General features: G+C 47.5%; 1 protein-coding gene and 1 pseudogene across 3 annotated transcripts in view; both read left to right on the top strand.

The window, feature by feature from the left end:
• grid1b (glutamate receptor, ionotropic, delta 1b) overlaps nucleotides 1–14,529 on the top strand; it is a 282,543-nt gene that overhangs the window by 122 nt on the left and 267,892 nt on the right. For 2 of the 3 annotated variants that reach the window (XM_076035107.1, XM_076035104.1), the window contains exons 1-2: nucleotides 5,388–5,542; nucleotides 13,062–13,217. In XM_076035107.1, coding sequence (XP_075891222.1) covers nucleotides 5,461–5,542; nucleotides 13,062–13,217 — 238 coding nt within the window. In that variant the 5' untranslated portion in view covers nucleotides 5,388–5,460. Of the gene's footprint in view, nucleotides 1–5,387; nucleotides 5,543–13,061; nucleotides 13,218–14,529 lie in introns of those variants that run through there. The other variant, XM_076035105.1, reaches the window with a different exon arrangement.
• LOC142894278 (verrucotoxin subunit beta-like) lies at nucleotides 116–1,853 on the top strand (annotated as a pseudogene).

Here is a 14,529-nt window from a genome sequence, read left to right as displayed (position 1 = left end):
TGGAAACAACACTGCAGCGAAATACTCTGTCGTTCTTGTCTCCAGCAGACAGAGTAAGTCATTGAAATGAAATTCAGATATTTTTCCCAGGCTGAAAAAAAAAGAATTGCACAACATGGAAATTGTTGCTCTAGGTCAGCCTTTCACTCTCGGAATTTTAGATTTCTTCTGGAAAGATCAACTCCTGCCACGAGAGTCTCGACCTGGAATGCTTTGGAACAATCTGTTGCATGAGCCTTTGTTGGGCAGCTCCTCTGTAGTCAGAGGTGGCAGCAGAGTGAAAAGGTTGTGGCCCTGGTCAGGGTTATTATTTATTATTCTTGGCAGTCTTCAGCAGCTTGATACCAGTCACAATATGACCAAAATAGTCAGAGGCAACATTTTCTCGTTATCAGAATAGGATGAAGCTCAAAGCAGGAAGTAAAGGCTTTGGCAAGATCACTTCAGGCAAGTCTGGTGATGTATTCATCTGACTTAAGGCAAGAACTACATAGGTTTTTACAGACCTGTACACCAGTTCTTCATATGAGTCCCTTATGTCATGCAAGAATTGGAATATTTTGAAGATGATGAGAAGAATTATCAGAGCCTTTAGGATTCTTGGCTACCTCAAGAATCCTATTCCTAAAAAAGAAATGGTAAAAAAAAACTTTTGAATGTGGTTGGGGCAGTAGGAAGGAAACTGCATGCAGAATTAATGAATGAAGGCTGACACATTTTTAACAGCTCTTTAACGGCTACATTTTCCTCCCCAAAGGTCTGAAGTTAAGGGATGATGACTCTCCACAAATTAAAATAATTGAAACCGCTAAGCCTTTCAGTGCGCAAGAAATTTCTTCTTCGGACTCCTTTGAGACCAGGTTGCTCTTGCTGACTGTTGATGCTTCTGTAAAGACCAGCTTCCACAGTGCACTGATTCAACAACTAAAACTGATTTGCAAAATGTCCGCGCTTAGATCGCGTGGGTAGTTTGAAAAAAAAAAAAGAAAAGCATTATTACGTTAACAGAAGACAAAATGATTGTTATTAACCATACAGAGCCACCATTATGCTGGAAGAGCTGTCAGTGGTTGACCTTGAAACAAACAGCTGGTTGAGGTCATCAGGCAGCATGGTAACGTACATAAATACAGAGATTGTTCATGGAGCAAAGTCCTTCTTTTGCATTTGATATTGAGAAGTTGGACGGCAACAGCATTCAGGATCTCCGGTACAACATGGAAGCTGTTGTAAAGTAGATCTCCTCCTTTCATACGGAGGGGAAGGTCGACATCAAGTTGACCCATGAAGAAAAAAGTCTGATGGACAGATTCTCCTGCAATTTCAATGGAGCCTTGAGACCCAGTCGCAAAGAGGTTTCCATAGATTCATTGCAGGTTGAAGAAATTCCCCCCAAAAATGTGATTATATGTTTTGATTATATGATTATATACTATAAATGCGGCCTGCAGGAGTGTATGGCAAAACATTTTCCACCCGGTTCAGCAACTCTTGGAGGGATGAGACAATTCCCCATTCAATCAGGTAAAACTGACCAAGTGGCTGGAAAATATTGTGTGGGAGATCAGTGTTTTCCGGTCTTGACTGGAAATGATGGACTGCACCGAGATCAATCGGAGCTGGACAAACAGATTCCAGTTCCAGGTGCAGGTAACGCTGCCTGCTTTGTGTTTACCACTTTGCAGTGCACCGATCATGAACTCACTGCAATGGCAACCCACTGGGATTTTGGCAAATTCGATAGTTCAGATGTAATCCAGTGGAAGGACACGGACAGAGGGACGTCCAACATGAGAGAAAAAGCCAAAATGATTTGTGATCTTGCCAAGATGGGGAGACCTCGGTTCCTTTAAGGTGTAGGATCTCATATATACCTGTGGATTTATGGTGATTTCCATCCAAACTAGGGCAACGGCAAACTTTCAGGCTATACTGTCTGGCACAGGACTGAGTTCACTCAAACTTCCAGAGGAGCATGTGTATGAGCAGCGATACCCTAGACTAGACATTGGCAGTCTGCTATTTGTATAGCAGCTGAAGAAAATGTTCCTTTTCATGTATTTCATGATGCAGACAGAGTTGCAAATCACATTTTTCCTTCTTTGCCATATTCTGAGGACCCTGACACCTTTAACTACAAGAAGCAATGATGGAAATAAAGAAATATCTATCTATCTATCTATCTATCTATCTATCTATCTATCTATCTATCTATCTATCTATCTATCTGTCTGTCTGTCTGTCTGTCTGTCTGTCTGTCTAGCTCTAGCTATCTATCCGTTTATTAGTACAGTTTTAAGGCATGTACAGAAGCTCTTTGAATTTCAATTTAAACAAACATAATTACCTTCCAAAAAAAATAAGACATACATGCAGTCTTATGATGTGTTAACTAATACATATTGTAGGATTGTAGTTTTTTTTTTTATTATTATTTTTTTTTTAACCTAAACATGTTACTCTGCTCACACTTTTTTTTTTTTAGTCGTATTCATTGTGTAAGTGGATAAAATCCAGACAGGTTTGGAGATAAAGTGTGTCATTTAGACGTGATCTTTTGTTGACCTTAGAGGAAGAGGAACATTTTTAAAGTGATGTGGCTGACAGGTAACAACAAAAGGACACACTGGCCTCTGATTCCTGCCCGTCTAAAAATACGCACTCACACGCTATTGAGTCATCACAAAATCTCCAGAGTGGTTTATTTTAGAATTAAGTCAAACATGAAAAAGACTCATGCTGACGAGAATATTTATAGTTTTAAACACACACACACACACACACACACACACACACACACACACACACACACACACACACACACACACACACACACACACCACGCAGTATATCAAGAATATTTATAGCTACAGATAGTCAGTACGCAGACAATACAGTTCAGAATGCATTTCATAAAAGTGTGAGCGAGCCATTGAAAAATAGATTAAAAATGGCAATTTGATTGGAACAAAAAAAAAAAACAACTTTTTTTGTCACAGCTACTACTGTAATAACAGTAGCTTATTGCTGATGATCCACTTTCTCATCCTCTGCTGCAAATATCCTGCAGATAATATCCTGCAGATAGTGGTTTTACTTGTAATAAAGTAGAAACACATAAAAATCATTATTATATTTGTACATGTGAACGTCTCCATCGACTGTTTTGAGGTACTGTGATCATACTTAGTTTCTTCACGCAGTAATGGCTTGCGGCCAATAGGGGGTTGTAAAGTTCCACAGCTGGAGCAGCAGATTCAACACTTAAAGTGGAGAAACGTGACAAGCAGTATTTACTTTTAGCAGAAATGACAATTATGTACTGTTACATGATTGTCATTTATATTAAATATTGAGTGTGTGTTACTATGCCACATATTCAAGTGGACCTTCGTTAAGGAGACTGATAGTGTGAGTAATTATTGATGAGTTTTGACTTATGATTAATGACACTAACAAAGAGGAGGAGGATGGATTTGCTGAATGTATTGATAACGGTTCCGATTGATTATATTGGTGCTTGAGTTGAGGATCACAGGTAATGTGTGTTTATTGATCCGGTCATCGGTCACTCGTGTCAGTTCACATTGAACAATAAAGAAGCACAACGAGGAAAATAAAAAATACAGATCTTTATTACACCCCAACCAGCAATAATATGTTGACAACTTTTTCAAACTCTTTATTCTAATGCAGCAATCACACTTAAAATATAGCAAACTTTACTTATTAGTTTAATGGAAGACTTATTAAAATTTTCTGCTAAGATATTTCCTTCTTTAATTTTATTTTACAACAAACTGTAAGCAAGTAATCCTTTTAAACATCAGAACATCTTGTAACTTGATCCAGGCAAACAAAGTATTTAATTTGAAACCTAATTCAAGTGCTGGATGAAGTTTTTTCTTTGAGATTTTCGTCCTGAGCTGCCTCTGCCTTTCGTTCCGGAGCTGTCCGGTCCGCTGTGGTGCTGAAGCTGCCAAACTTCACCAAACAATTAAAAGACATTTCTGACTCTCGTTTGCTCGCAAGAAATATCCTTTAATTGTAAAGTCAAGTGCGGCAAACTGCTCCGAGTCCAAGGAGTCACCACATCCTCCCGGCTGGAGGGAGAAGCAAAGAAAAACAAACAAACAAAACAAAAAAATAAAAAAGCATTCGTGACATCATGAAAAAAAAAGAGCTCAATTACGTCACATGCAACCACATCGGTCACGGCCTGCAGGACACAGGCGGGACCAGGTCCTCCATCTGTTCCTGCCAGACTCCAGTCCCCCTGGTCTGGTACCTGAGGGCGTCCGAGTCCCCCACGAGCCCCACCCGGACCCTCCCACCCTATGCGCACTGCCCTGGGCTTTTGCCCGCATCCTCGTACCTGCCCTGCGTTTTACGCACTCGGCCCCATTGCACAGGGTCGAAGCCGCTCTGATCCCCTCCGGTCCCGCCTATCCATCACTGAGGAGGGAATCCTCCGCCACAGTCGCCGCCACATTTTACGCACGGAAAGCGGAGTCGCGGCCGCCACCAGAGGGAGGGGGAAGGGGGTGTCGATGAAGCAGCGGCTCTCCGGCAGAGTCCCACGCAACGCAGCGGATTCACGCACGGGCTGCGCTGAAGCCCCCGCGCCGCCGATGCGCCGGACGGAGCGTGGCGCGGCTCGGGTTGAAGTTCACACACGAGCGGCCGCTCTCCGCCGGCGTCCGAGCCGTCCCGCATAAAAAAGGGGTTGCACCTGGTCCGTGCGGGTGCAGCACGGACCGCAGCTGCACCTCCGTCCCCGCTTCTCCTTCCGCGCTGCGCACTGGCTGCCATCCATCCATCCTTCCAATCCTCACTCTCCAGCTCCAGCCCGCGCCTCTCTCTTTTTCTCCGGCCGGGATTCCAGCGCCGTACATAGATGCTCTGCAGTCACGTGGGTCGGAGAGTGAGTGAGAAGCAGGAGAGAGAGAGAGAGAAAGAGAGAGAGAGAAAGAGAGAGCGAGAGAGCGCGTCCCTCCTCCTCCACCAGCGCCTCCTCCTCCTCCACCTCCTCCTCCTCCTCCTCCTCCTCGTCAGTTTGCAGTGTATTATGTCTCAGACTCAGAGGTAGAGAGTCGGAGCTGGCCGTCTGGCGGATCTCCACCTCGGAATCAAAGCCCGGTGCCCCCTTTCCTTTCGTCCCCGCGCCCCTGCGTCCTCAGCCCCGGCGCGCCTCCTCCCTGGAACCCCGCGCCAGCTGATCTCTCTGCCCCTCGACTCCGGGCAGCACTTTGCGCTCCGGGATTTGTCTTCTTCTCTCAAGTCGCTGCTGTTTTTCCCCCCCCTTGTTCTTCCAGCGCTGCTCACCGCTGCCGCACCGACGCCCCCCCACCCCCACATCACCACCTCCTCCTCCCCACCCTCCTCCTTTCCTCCCTCCCCCCTCTCAAAAGAAATCTGCGAGGTGGATTCTTGTATGCGCCTCTTCGGCTCAGAGTGGAGATGGAGCTGCTGACATTGTTGTTTCATTCCCTGTGGATATTGCAATGCAACACAGTGAGCGCCGACTCCATCATCCACATCGGTAAGGCACAGCGACGGGGGCTGCCGCGGTGTGTGTGTGTGTGTGTGTGTGTGTGTGTGTGTGTGTGTGTGTGTGTGTGTGTTTGTGTGTCGGGGGTGGTGGGGTGGGTGTTGGGGGCTCTTTAAGATACGGATCAGTCAGTTGGTGCTCAACTTGGCACAGCGGGAATATCAGAGTTGCGGCGCAGCCTCGCTCCGCCGCACAACCTGATTGTCCGAGCCGTGCCAGGATCTCGGCGCAGACTGTTGCATCCAGGCTCCGGCGCATGCAGCGCAGCCGCGTAGAGGACCCCCCCCCCCCCCCCCCCCCTTCTTACCCCGGTCTTTTTTTCAAAGCAGAGCGGCGACTCCGCAGATTCAGATTCTCCTTCGCGCAACCTGGCCGGGCACAATCGGACCGGTCATGGTCGTAATAGGGAGAGTTTATTTATTTAATTATTTATTTATTTTTACTTCATCTACCCCACTCCCATCTTCAGCTTCAGCCCTCCCTCCCCTCCCTCCTCTCCGCACCCCCCTCCTCATCTGTAAGGCTGAACTTTGGATTGGACGTGAGAGAAATGTTAATCAACTCCGCGGGATGTGTGTGCGCGCGCTGACCGAGGGGACAAGCGCTGACTGTTCAGCCTGTGGAGCAGCCAAAAAGAGAGTTCCGCTCCTCTTGGTGCTCCGCGGGAGGACGGCCTCCCTGTTTCTGAAAATTGCATTAATATAGAATAAAGGATGAGAACGGAGGCGAACACAACAAGTAGGAGCTGGTGGAGGAGGACGCAGGAAGCGGAGAGAGGTAGCGGTCAATATCGCATCAGACTGCGTGTCAGGTTTGACATGTCAACTATGTGTGTGTGTGTGTGTGTGTGTGTGTGTGTGTGTGTGTGTGTGTGTGTGTGTGTCTTATCACGTCTGGCCTGCCATCATCCGTGTCCAGGCCACAAATGCCCCACACAGAGGACAGTTCCCTGGGGGGTGTGTCTTTCATGTTGTCACATGACCACCCAAGCTTGACGGAGGACGAGGCAACGCACCTGAGTCGTTTTTGCAGATTATGCGGGAGACCCTGAGGGAGGCTGCTGCCGGACAGACCCTCATTCTGCTCTGCTATTTTTCCATCACAAAGATAAAAATATCTTCAGCTGGGGATGATGATGATCATAGTTATCATTATTATTATTATTATTATTATTATTATTATTATTATTATTATTATTATTATTGTTACTACTACTGTTTCAGAGCTCACTTTGTTCAGAGCCTCGCTGACAGAGAATGCGCAGCAGATTCCTGCGCAGGTGGATCAGTGGTGGAGCCTCTGGTACACCAGCTGTAACAAAAAAAATAAAATAAAGAGCCTTCAGTCTAGCGGCACCTTTTGGTCTCTTGCAGAAAATCATTTCTGGGATTTGCCGCCGGACAGATGGACGGATACCTTCACTCTCCCTCTGGAGGAAATGTGTGAGCTCATGAAAACATCGCAGAACAGTGATTTGGGATTACTGGGAGCAGCGTGTGCAGGAGAGGAGGGAGGAGCTGCCAGATAGAGAGACCCGAGGTTGAATTACGATATGGGACGAGGGCTGCGGAAGGCAGCTCCCTGTCAGAAAGAACTCCACTGAAGTCCGCTTTTGTTCATCCATTCTGCCCCCACATGTAGTCCTGCAGTTTGTCGCTGTGGTGATTTGTTCTGCTGAGAGCGCCTGACACTCAGTGTGTCAGTGAGTCAGTGTGATTCAGACAGGCCCAGTCCTCGTGGTGGACAAGAAGCCTCCCACCCAGGTGGACCAGTGAGGTCATCCTCAACCTTCAGACTGCCTCAGAGGGGAAATGAGCTCTGATAAGGACATTAGGAATTGCTCTTCTATGCTCTAATACTATGCGGACTTGTCAGCAATCTGCAAGTACAGTGGTATTTGATTTGGAACACGGGGTGCACGCGCTGCCACTCATGAATGCAGTGTGTCCTCTGTGTTGCCGTTGTGGAGCTGATACCATCATCCATTATACGTTTAAATAGGGGCGCTCTCACTTTATTCCGATCAGACATCCATTTAACTAGACTGTAACGCTGCAGTGGCGATGTTGTGTAGGCGTTGCACTTTTTTTCTGAGAGTCAAGAATAATAGCATCCGACGCACATCTTCCGGTCTTCAAAATAAGAGCTGTTTCTCTCACGGCTTCAAATGACATCATGAATTTCCCAGTTTCACATTAGGATCAAACACAGGATGGTTAGATATGGGGATCCTTTGACATGTAGACTGGGTGTACAGGGAAATTGATTTAGCTGTGAGGTAAACCCTATTGCCCAATGGAGCTGCTTATATGTGGGTTGTGCCCCTGTTTTGTCTGAGACTCTGAGCTTCATGGCAATGCCATAGATCAGATGTGACAGTGGTCCAGCTTTGGCCCTCTTACTTCTGCCTGAGCATCTGTCCCGTCCCCTAGTGTGGTTGCATTGCAGGTGACAGATCCTGTTTGTTTCCTCTGTTCCCTGTAGGCAATACTTGGCAGGCCAGTGGGGCGGGGTAAATCAGGAAAAAAAAACAGAAAAAAAAAACTACAGGTAAGCATGATGTGGCTAAAAGAAGGGCTTGGACCTCCAGGTGATGTGATTATACTTCTGAACCACCTGCCGTGCTGCTGACACTGCAGCAGCGGCGCCATTGTAGCGCTCCATTCTGCAGGTTCTCATCTGGTGTGTCCGCAGCAGCGGCAGCTGGTTGGTCTAATTAGTCCCGGTCATGCTGTTCTTCACTCAAATCTACGCGAGTTGTTGCAAACAGCTGCTGCAGGTTTGAAATGGGACCTGCGCGGGACGACTCTCGATTCTCCCGAGCGAAGGTCAGGAACGGAATCAATGTTGCCCTTTAACCAAATCTCTGTTATCAAGCTGTCACCCAGGTTACTGCTGCCTGTGACGGATGCCCTCTCGGGAATTTCACAACATCTTTTTTCGTCAAAATGGCAAGGTAATGTTATTATGAGAGGGAGGTAGGAGCTGGCTGAAAATTCACCCGAAGCTGCTGCAGTGTTCAGGACATGCGGGAATTAAATGGTGGGAAGTGGAGCCTAATCTTTCTGAGAGTGGATGTGCTGCACTTGACACAGGGTCAGACCTTTAGAAATTGTTGTCAGTGTGATGCTTAAGTGATAAGTTAGATAATACACACAGTGCTAGGAAATAGTTTATAGACACCTTGTGCACTTGCAATGCACTGTATTGAGCTACGAATCAGTCTAAAGTCTGTGAGTGCAGTTTATTTCAGTGCAGCCACCAACATGTACACACGTGCTGCACACGCACTGTTCTGTCCAGTGCAGAACCGGATGTTTCATCAAGGTGACGTCCCTTGCGACACGTTACATGAGTACAACAGTACAAGAACTACAAGAAGTTCTCTTTTTTTCCTCCTTCCATTTGTTTGTCTGATGCAGCCAAATTTTTTGCAAAAAAAAAATCTCTGGCAAACATTTAATGACAATAATTAGAAATCAGTAAAATGTTAAGGTTGACCTAAAATTGTATTTATATTACTGTGTGTACTAGAGCTTGATTTGTTGCGATCATGCAACTGAACAGGGCTGGAGGGGTCTGTTGCCAGACCAGCTTGAGACTTCTGGAGATGGAGACTGGACATTGTCGGGGTGGAGTAGAACATTCTTACAGGTTTGAGGGATTTTCACCAGCGCGGAGGATGTGTTAGCTCTGGACCATCCTGGCGTCACGGTCCAACTCCTGCGGTAGGTGGCGGTGGGGGGGCCCTGGGAGGCAGGTGCCTCACGAGTTGCTCTTTATAAGGAACATGAGGGAGGACGACTTATTGCCCTCCTGAGCCTCGGCCGCTGACGAGCGATGATTTACAGTGCTGAGCTGGTGGCGCCTGCAGGAATCCAATCTGCGGCAGAGGCTCCGCAGCTGCGGCTTCTTTTCTTTCCCGCCTACCTGTAAATATGATGGAGCTAATGTACGAGAGGAGAACGCCGCCGATGGGACACCGATGTAGAGGGAGGAGTGAATGAAGAAACATGGCGTGACCCGCGAGGACAATGGAGCGTGTCGGGTCAGATGGATGAGGAGCTTGTGAAGAGGTAATGAGGGGCCCGCAGGTTCACAGTGATGCTGATCATGCTGCGTCTGGTGCTGATGCTGAGCTTGTTGACGGGGGTCAAGAGGTGACTGATTCTCGCAGATGTGCTACTGATCGGCACGAGCGCATAAATGCGTCATCAACACCGGACCGATCGCGAATTTGTTCCGCCAACGATGGATCGTGGTCCAGGATGGAGAATCACAGGGAGTGCTACAAAGTTTAAAGCAAAACCGTTCCTTATTTTGGTCCAGCACCTTTTACATCTGAATGGATTCTCATGCTTTATTTTTTTGTTCAGTTTGAATTTATATCAGCTTTTCAGTCGCAGCCCAGAAGAGCTCTCACACTTCTGAGTGATCCCCTGACGATCAGCGCTCTGAGTGGGACTAGGGTAGCGATTGACGCTGTTCCCCGAGAGCGTCGATTGGTCAGAGGGCAGTGCTTTTACGCCGTGTGCATTTTGAACAGTGACTTGCTGGACTACCTGCCAGAGCAGCCGTTTAGCATGTGCCTCCCCTGAGATTGTTCTTGGTACGATGTGAAGCACTCACTGTCGTCCTGCTGTGAACTCAGGGCTGCTCTATCGTAAAAGCTCCCCAGCGACACTTCCTTGAACATTCTGTGGATGAGACCCGACTGCTGGTTCCTTTCGAGGAGGCGTTGGGGTACGCGTACGGATGTGAGGTGGGGTTTCGTGTGTCTCTACCCGGTTGCGTGGCAAAGCTGCGTGTTGCGGCTCTAACGAACAGCACGTGGGTTTCCAGCTGGAGCCGTGTTAATAATAAGCTTTTTGCCTAATTACTGTGTTTTCTTCTCCTTGCTCAGCACTGCCGTGATCACGCCGGCGCTGCCAGACACTCCTGGCTCTCATCTCCTCTTTAATCACCCGGTGTTTGTCACGCGCTGCGCCGTCTTCGCGTAGTTGTTACATTGATTCTCCGTTTGTTGCGCATAGAGGGGGTGGGCGCGGAGGAACTCTCTGTTGACTGGGGGTGAATAGCGTCCCGATTGGTAGTTAGAATTACAATTGGTAGTTTGCCACTGCGGCCTCCCCTGTGGCATTCAGGAAGCACTTAGCTAGTTGGGAAGTCTATGATTCGTCCTGCAGCACTGGCAGCACGCAGCGTTTGAGCAACATAAACCTTTTAATAAAATGCATGTAACAGTGTCAATTCTTAGAATGAAAGTGCTGAAGACATTTAGCAGCCAGCGTGCAATATCATCATCCCCCCCCGGTGTGTTTGCATCAATGGTACCGCCCAAAATAATGAATTAAAATCAGGGCATTTTAGTATTCTCTGAAAGGCGAGAACATTTGTTTTAAAAAAAAAAAAGAAACATTGCAAGGAACGTAATGCAAATATTGGCTGTAAACATGGTCTCCATCACGGTGGGTTTAATCTCAGTGGAGCAACTCAGCATTAGAGAAACCTCCTAATTACCTTCTGCCCAGAGACCCTGGAGCCAGAAGTCTCTCCTGGGACTCGACCTGCGCTCCTCGTTAGGGTTTATTTCATTACGCTGCGGGTTCTGGAAATAAGGAGTTAAATGTGATTTTTATAGATTTTGCCAGAGTGTGTCGGGCTGTTGCGGGATTAGATTTGAGTCTGTAGTGAAGCTGACTGATCACATGCTGAGACGCTCAGGCTGAAACGATTTGTTGCAGGGAACCTGAATATTTTAAAACTGTGTTTTAGTTTGTAAGAGTAAAACGAATAACAAAGACACTGATAAAGCAGGATGGGGATGGTCCTCCAGAATGGTATCGATGACTGCGAGGACAACGTTCAACAGGAAAATGAGATGATGGAAGCGAGTGCCATGATGACAGAGTTCGCAAATACAAAATGCCGATGGAGGAGACCACGAGGATTGGGCTGTTTCTTCTACAGCTGCTGCCAGTGAACGTGAGGATGATGATGATGAGGAGGGAAATTAGGATGGTGATGATGATAAAGATCATGACAGCCGTACATGTGATGAAGATGATGATAAGCACAGACTCCAGGGGTTCACTCTTTGCTCTCGTGTGGCTCTCAGTGTGTGTGTGTGTGCCCGCGATGCTGCTTGTTAATCTCGTCACTCGTCCCCGATACTGAGCCCCTTCATTAGCAGCTCTAGAGCAACAGAGAAGCTCATCCTCGTCCTGTTAGACTCACTTAACGGGATTATTATTTCATTTCAGACAGAACAGTGGGGCCGCTTCGCCTGCTTACAAGATGAGATTATAACGACTTTTTGTCCGTGATTAATTAGTGAGACAAAAAACCCAAAAAAACCCAATCGCCACTCATTGTGTGTCACGGGGATGATCTGGAGCTGGGAGGTTCGGACTCAGCGGTTGTGACGCAAACCTGGAAAGACGAACTGGACGGGTCTGGTTCTCTTGAAGCATCGCCACAGTGACGTCTCAGTCACACTCCCAAACCCTTCCATGTATTTTTTTCACACCAGCTGGAATCTGTTTCTCATTGAGATTTTGGCTCTGGTACATTGGGAACCAGTGGGCTTGTGGTACTAGAGATACCTCTCCCCTCCCTCAGACCCTTGTTTTCCCCACTTCATGTCCTTCCTCCTAAACCGGCGGCAGAAGCTTCCCTGCTCTACCTCTTCAACCAACTCCTTGAGGATCATCCTGTGGATGAGTCTGATAATTTCCTGAAGCACTGGATGGATTTGCTGATGAAGCCTGGACTTCACCAGTTTCTGGACCAGCTTCTGGACCAGCTTCTGGACCAGCTTCTGGACCAGCTTCAGACAGCTCGCTGAATTTCTCCTCCTCCGCTATGAGTCTCTCCCTTTCTCTTTTCTTTGCCTATGAAAGTCAGAGCAATTCAGTGTGACACCACGATGGAGATCTCAGGTTCTCTAGGTTTTTTGGGAATTATGATTCCGGCTGAATGAGATCTCTGTGTCTCATGACGTTCACATCATTGCACGGTCACAGGGGTACAAGCTCCAGCAAAGCAAAGAAACAAACTAGTTTGTTAAAAGCTGTCTTCACGCACCAACGTTTTTGGCAAGCATTTTTTTTCCCAAGCGTTTTTCACTCGGCTATTTGGCTTTGCTTCCCTCCCGAGATCACATTTGTGGACACTCGATCAAAAGTCCTGTTGGTTCCTCAGCCGGATTGATCAGAGCCACCGCCATAAATAACACCAAGCATCGCCCCTGTCAGAGTGTGTTAGACTGCTTCGTCAGCACAAAATCCCATTGCCCTCTATCTGCATTCCAAAGCTATTGAGCAAATTTTACTCCCATCCAGAGACCTAAGTCATACCATGAATAATGGATGCATCATTTTTTACTGTTTTACTTTACCACCCCAACCAAACGCAAAGATGGACTGAAATCAAGCTGACGAATGATAGAAAATGTGTCTATGCGTCACGCTCTCGGCTTTATGACTTATGTGCTTTCTTCTCTCCTCAGGCGCCATCTTTGAGGAGAACGCGGTGCGGGACGATGAGGTGTTCCAGCTCGCCGTGTCCGACCTCAGCCTGAGTGACGACATCCTGCAGAGTGAGAAGATCACGCACTCCATCAAGCTCATCGAGCCCAACAACCCCTTCCAGGCCGTGCAGGAAGGTAAGGGCGCCTTGCCCGCCCTCGTGTCGAGGGCTCCTCACTTTGAAATGCATGTTTGGAGGTCCTGAGCCGGAGCTGCCGAAGCTCAGCTGCTTTTAGCTTCCATCTAGGTGTTTTTTTCCTCCTTCTTTTCCTGAACCTGGTGCAGCCAGGGGGCAGCACTGAGCCCTGCTCCAGCAAAGTGTAGCTGCAGAGCAAAATCTGGTGCAGATTGCACTTCGACGCTGCTGCCGCCGCTGCTGTTGCTCAGGATGATTAACGGGTTCTGTGAAAACAAGCTGCCGATTAGTGGTGGAGGTGATGCCGCCCAGTGCGAGGATTAAGACGCCGACCGTGACGATAATTAAAGCCTATTTATGTCTGCCCCGATGATGACGGTGATGCTGATGGAGACCCGAAGGTGGCAACGCTGTTTGAAGACGGTGATGGCTCGTGACACTTGTGTGGAAGTTGCCGCTGATGATGACCACGGCGACGGCAACGACAGATGTCGAGAGATATTTTGAACTGAACTGCGGGGAGCGGTTCCCACCCACGGCCTCCCTATAGGGCCGTCGCATATTTCTTCTGCATGGTGCAGGAATGTAATTGTTAGAGTGGTGACATCTCGTCATACAAAAAAAAAAAAAAAAAAGCATGTGTTATGAGGTGGGGGCTCGGGCCAATGGTCAGGGTAAATTACTGTGTGGGAGGGAATCATGAGAGTTATGCATCACAACGAGATGTCATTATGAGCGACTTTGTGTTATCGCAATCTTTGAACGCTTCACTGTACATCAGGTGCGCCACTTATTTGTAATGACACGTTCAGTGACACGCACAATGCACATACATGTCTTCAGAAAGAGGGAATGCGTTTTATGGCAGGTTTCGTGTCACAAAGAGTGACACGAAACACGAAAGTCATTTAAAAATAGAGGCATGAAAAACAGAGACCTTCGGCATCTATTTGCGTGACATCTGTTTAGACTTGACTGCGACTCATACTGTGTTTGCACACACACACACACACACACACACACACACACACACACACACACAGTTTTGCACATCTTAAGAGAAACAAATCCCCGCTGCTGCAGCTGTTAAACAGGAGAGAATTTAAACGAGAGCGACAACAAAAACACCCCAGAAAAAAACTAAATAAGTCTTGATTTGCAGCTACAGCCACTTGCCACCAGGGGCGCTGACGCCCCACGAGCGGTACTATTTCCAGCAGCTCCCAGCAAACCCGCCGCTGATTATCAAAACCAAGTCTTTGAGGAATGAGGAAAATAAGCAATCAGATGACTGGCTGGTTTAATTCTCCTCA

Source organism: Nelusetta ayraudi, unplaced genomic scaffold, assembly GCF_046127955.1.
Source record: "Nelusetta ayraudi isolate G7.1 ecotype Tasmania unplaced genomic scaffold, CSIRO-AGI_Nayr_v1 ptg000042l, whole genome shotgun sequence".
In the NCBI taxonomy this organism is placed as follows: domain Eukaryota; kingdom Metazoa; phylum Chordata; class Actinopteri; order Tetraodontiformes; family Monacanthidae; genus Nelusetta; species Nelusetta ayraudi.
Note: the sequence above shows the minus strand (reverse complement) of the source record. Positions and strands in the feature narration are given on the sequence as shown.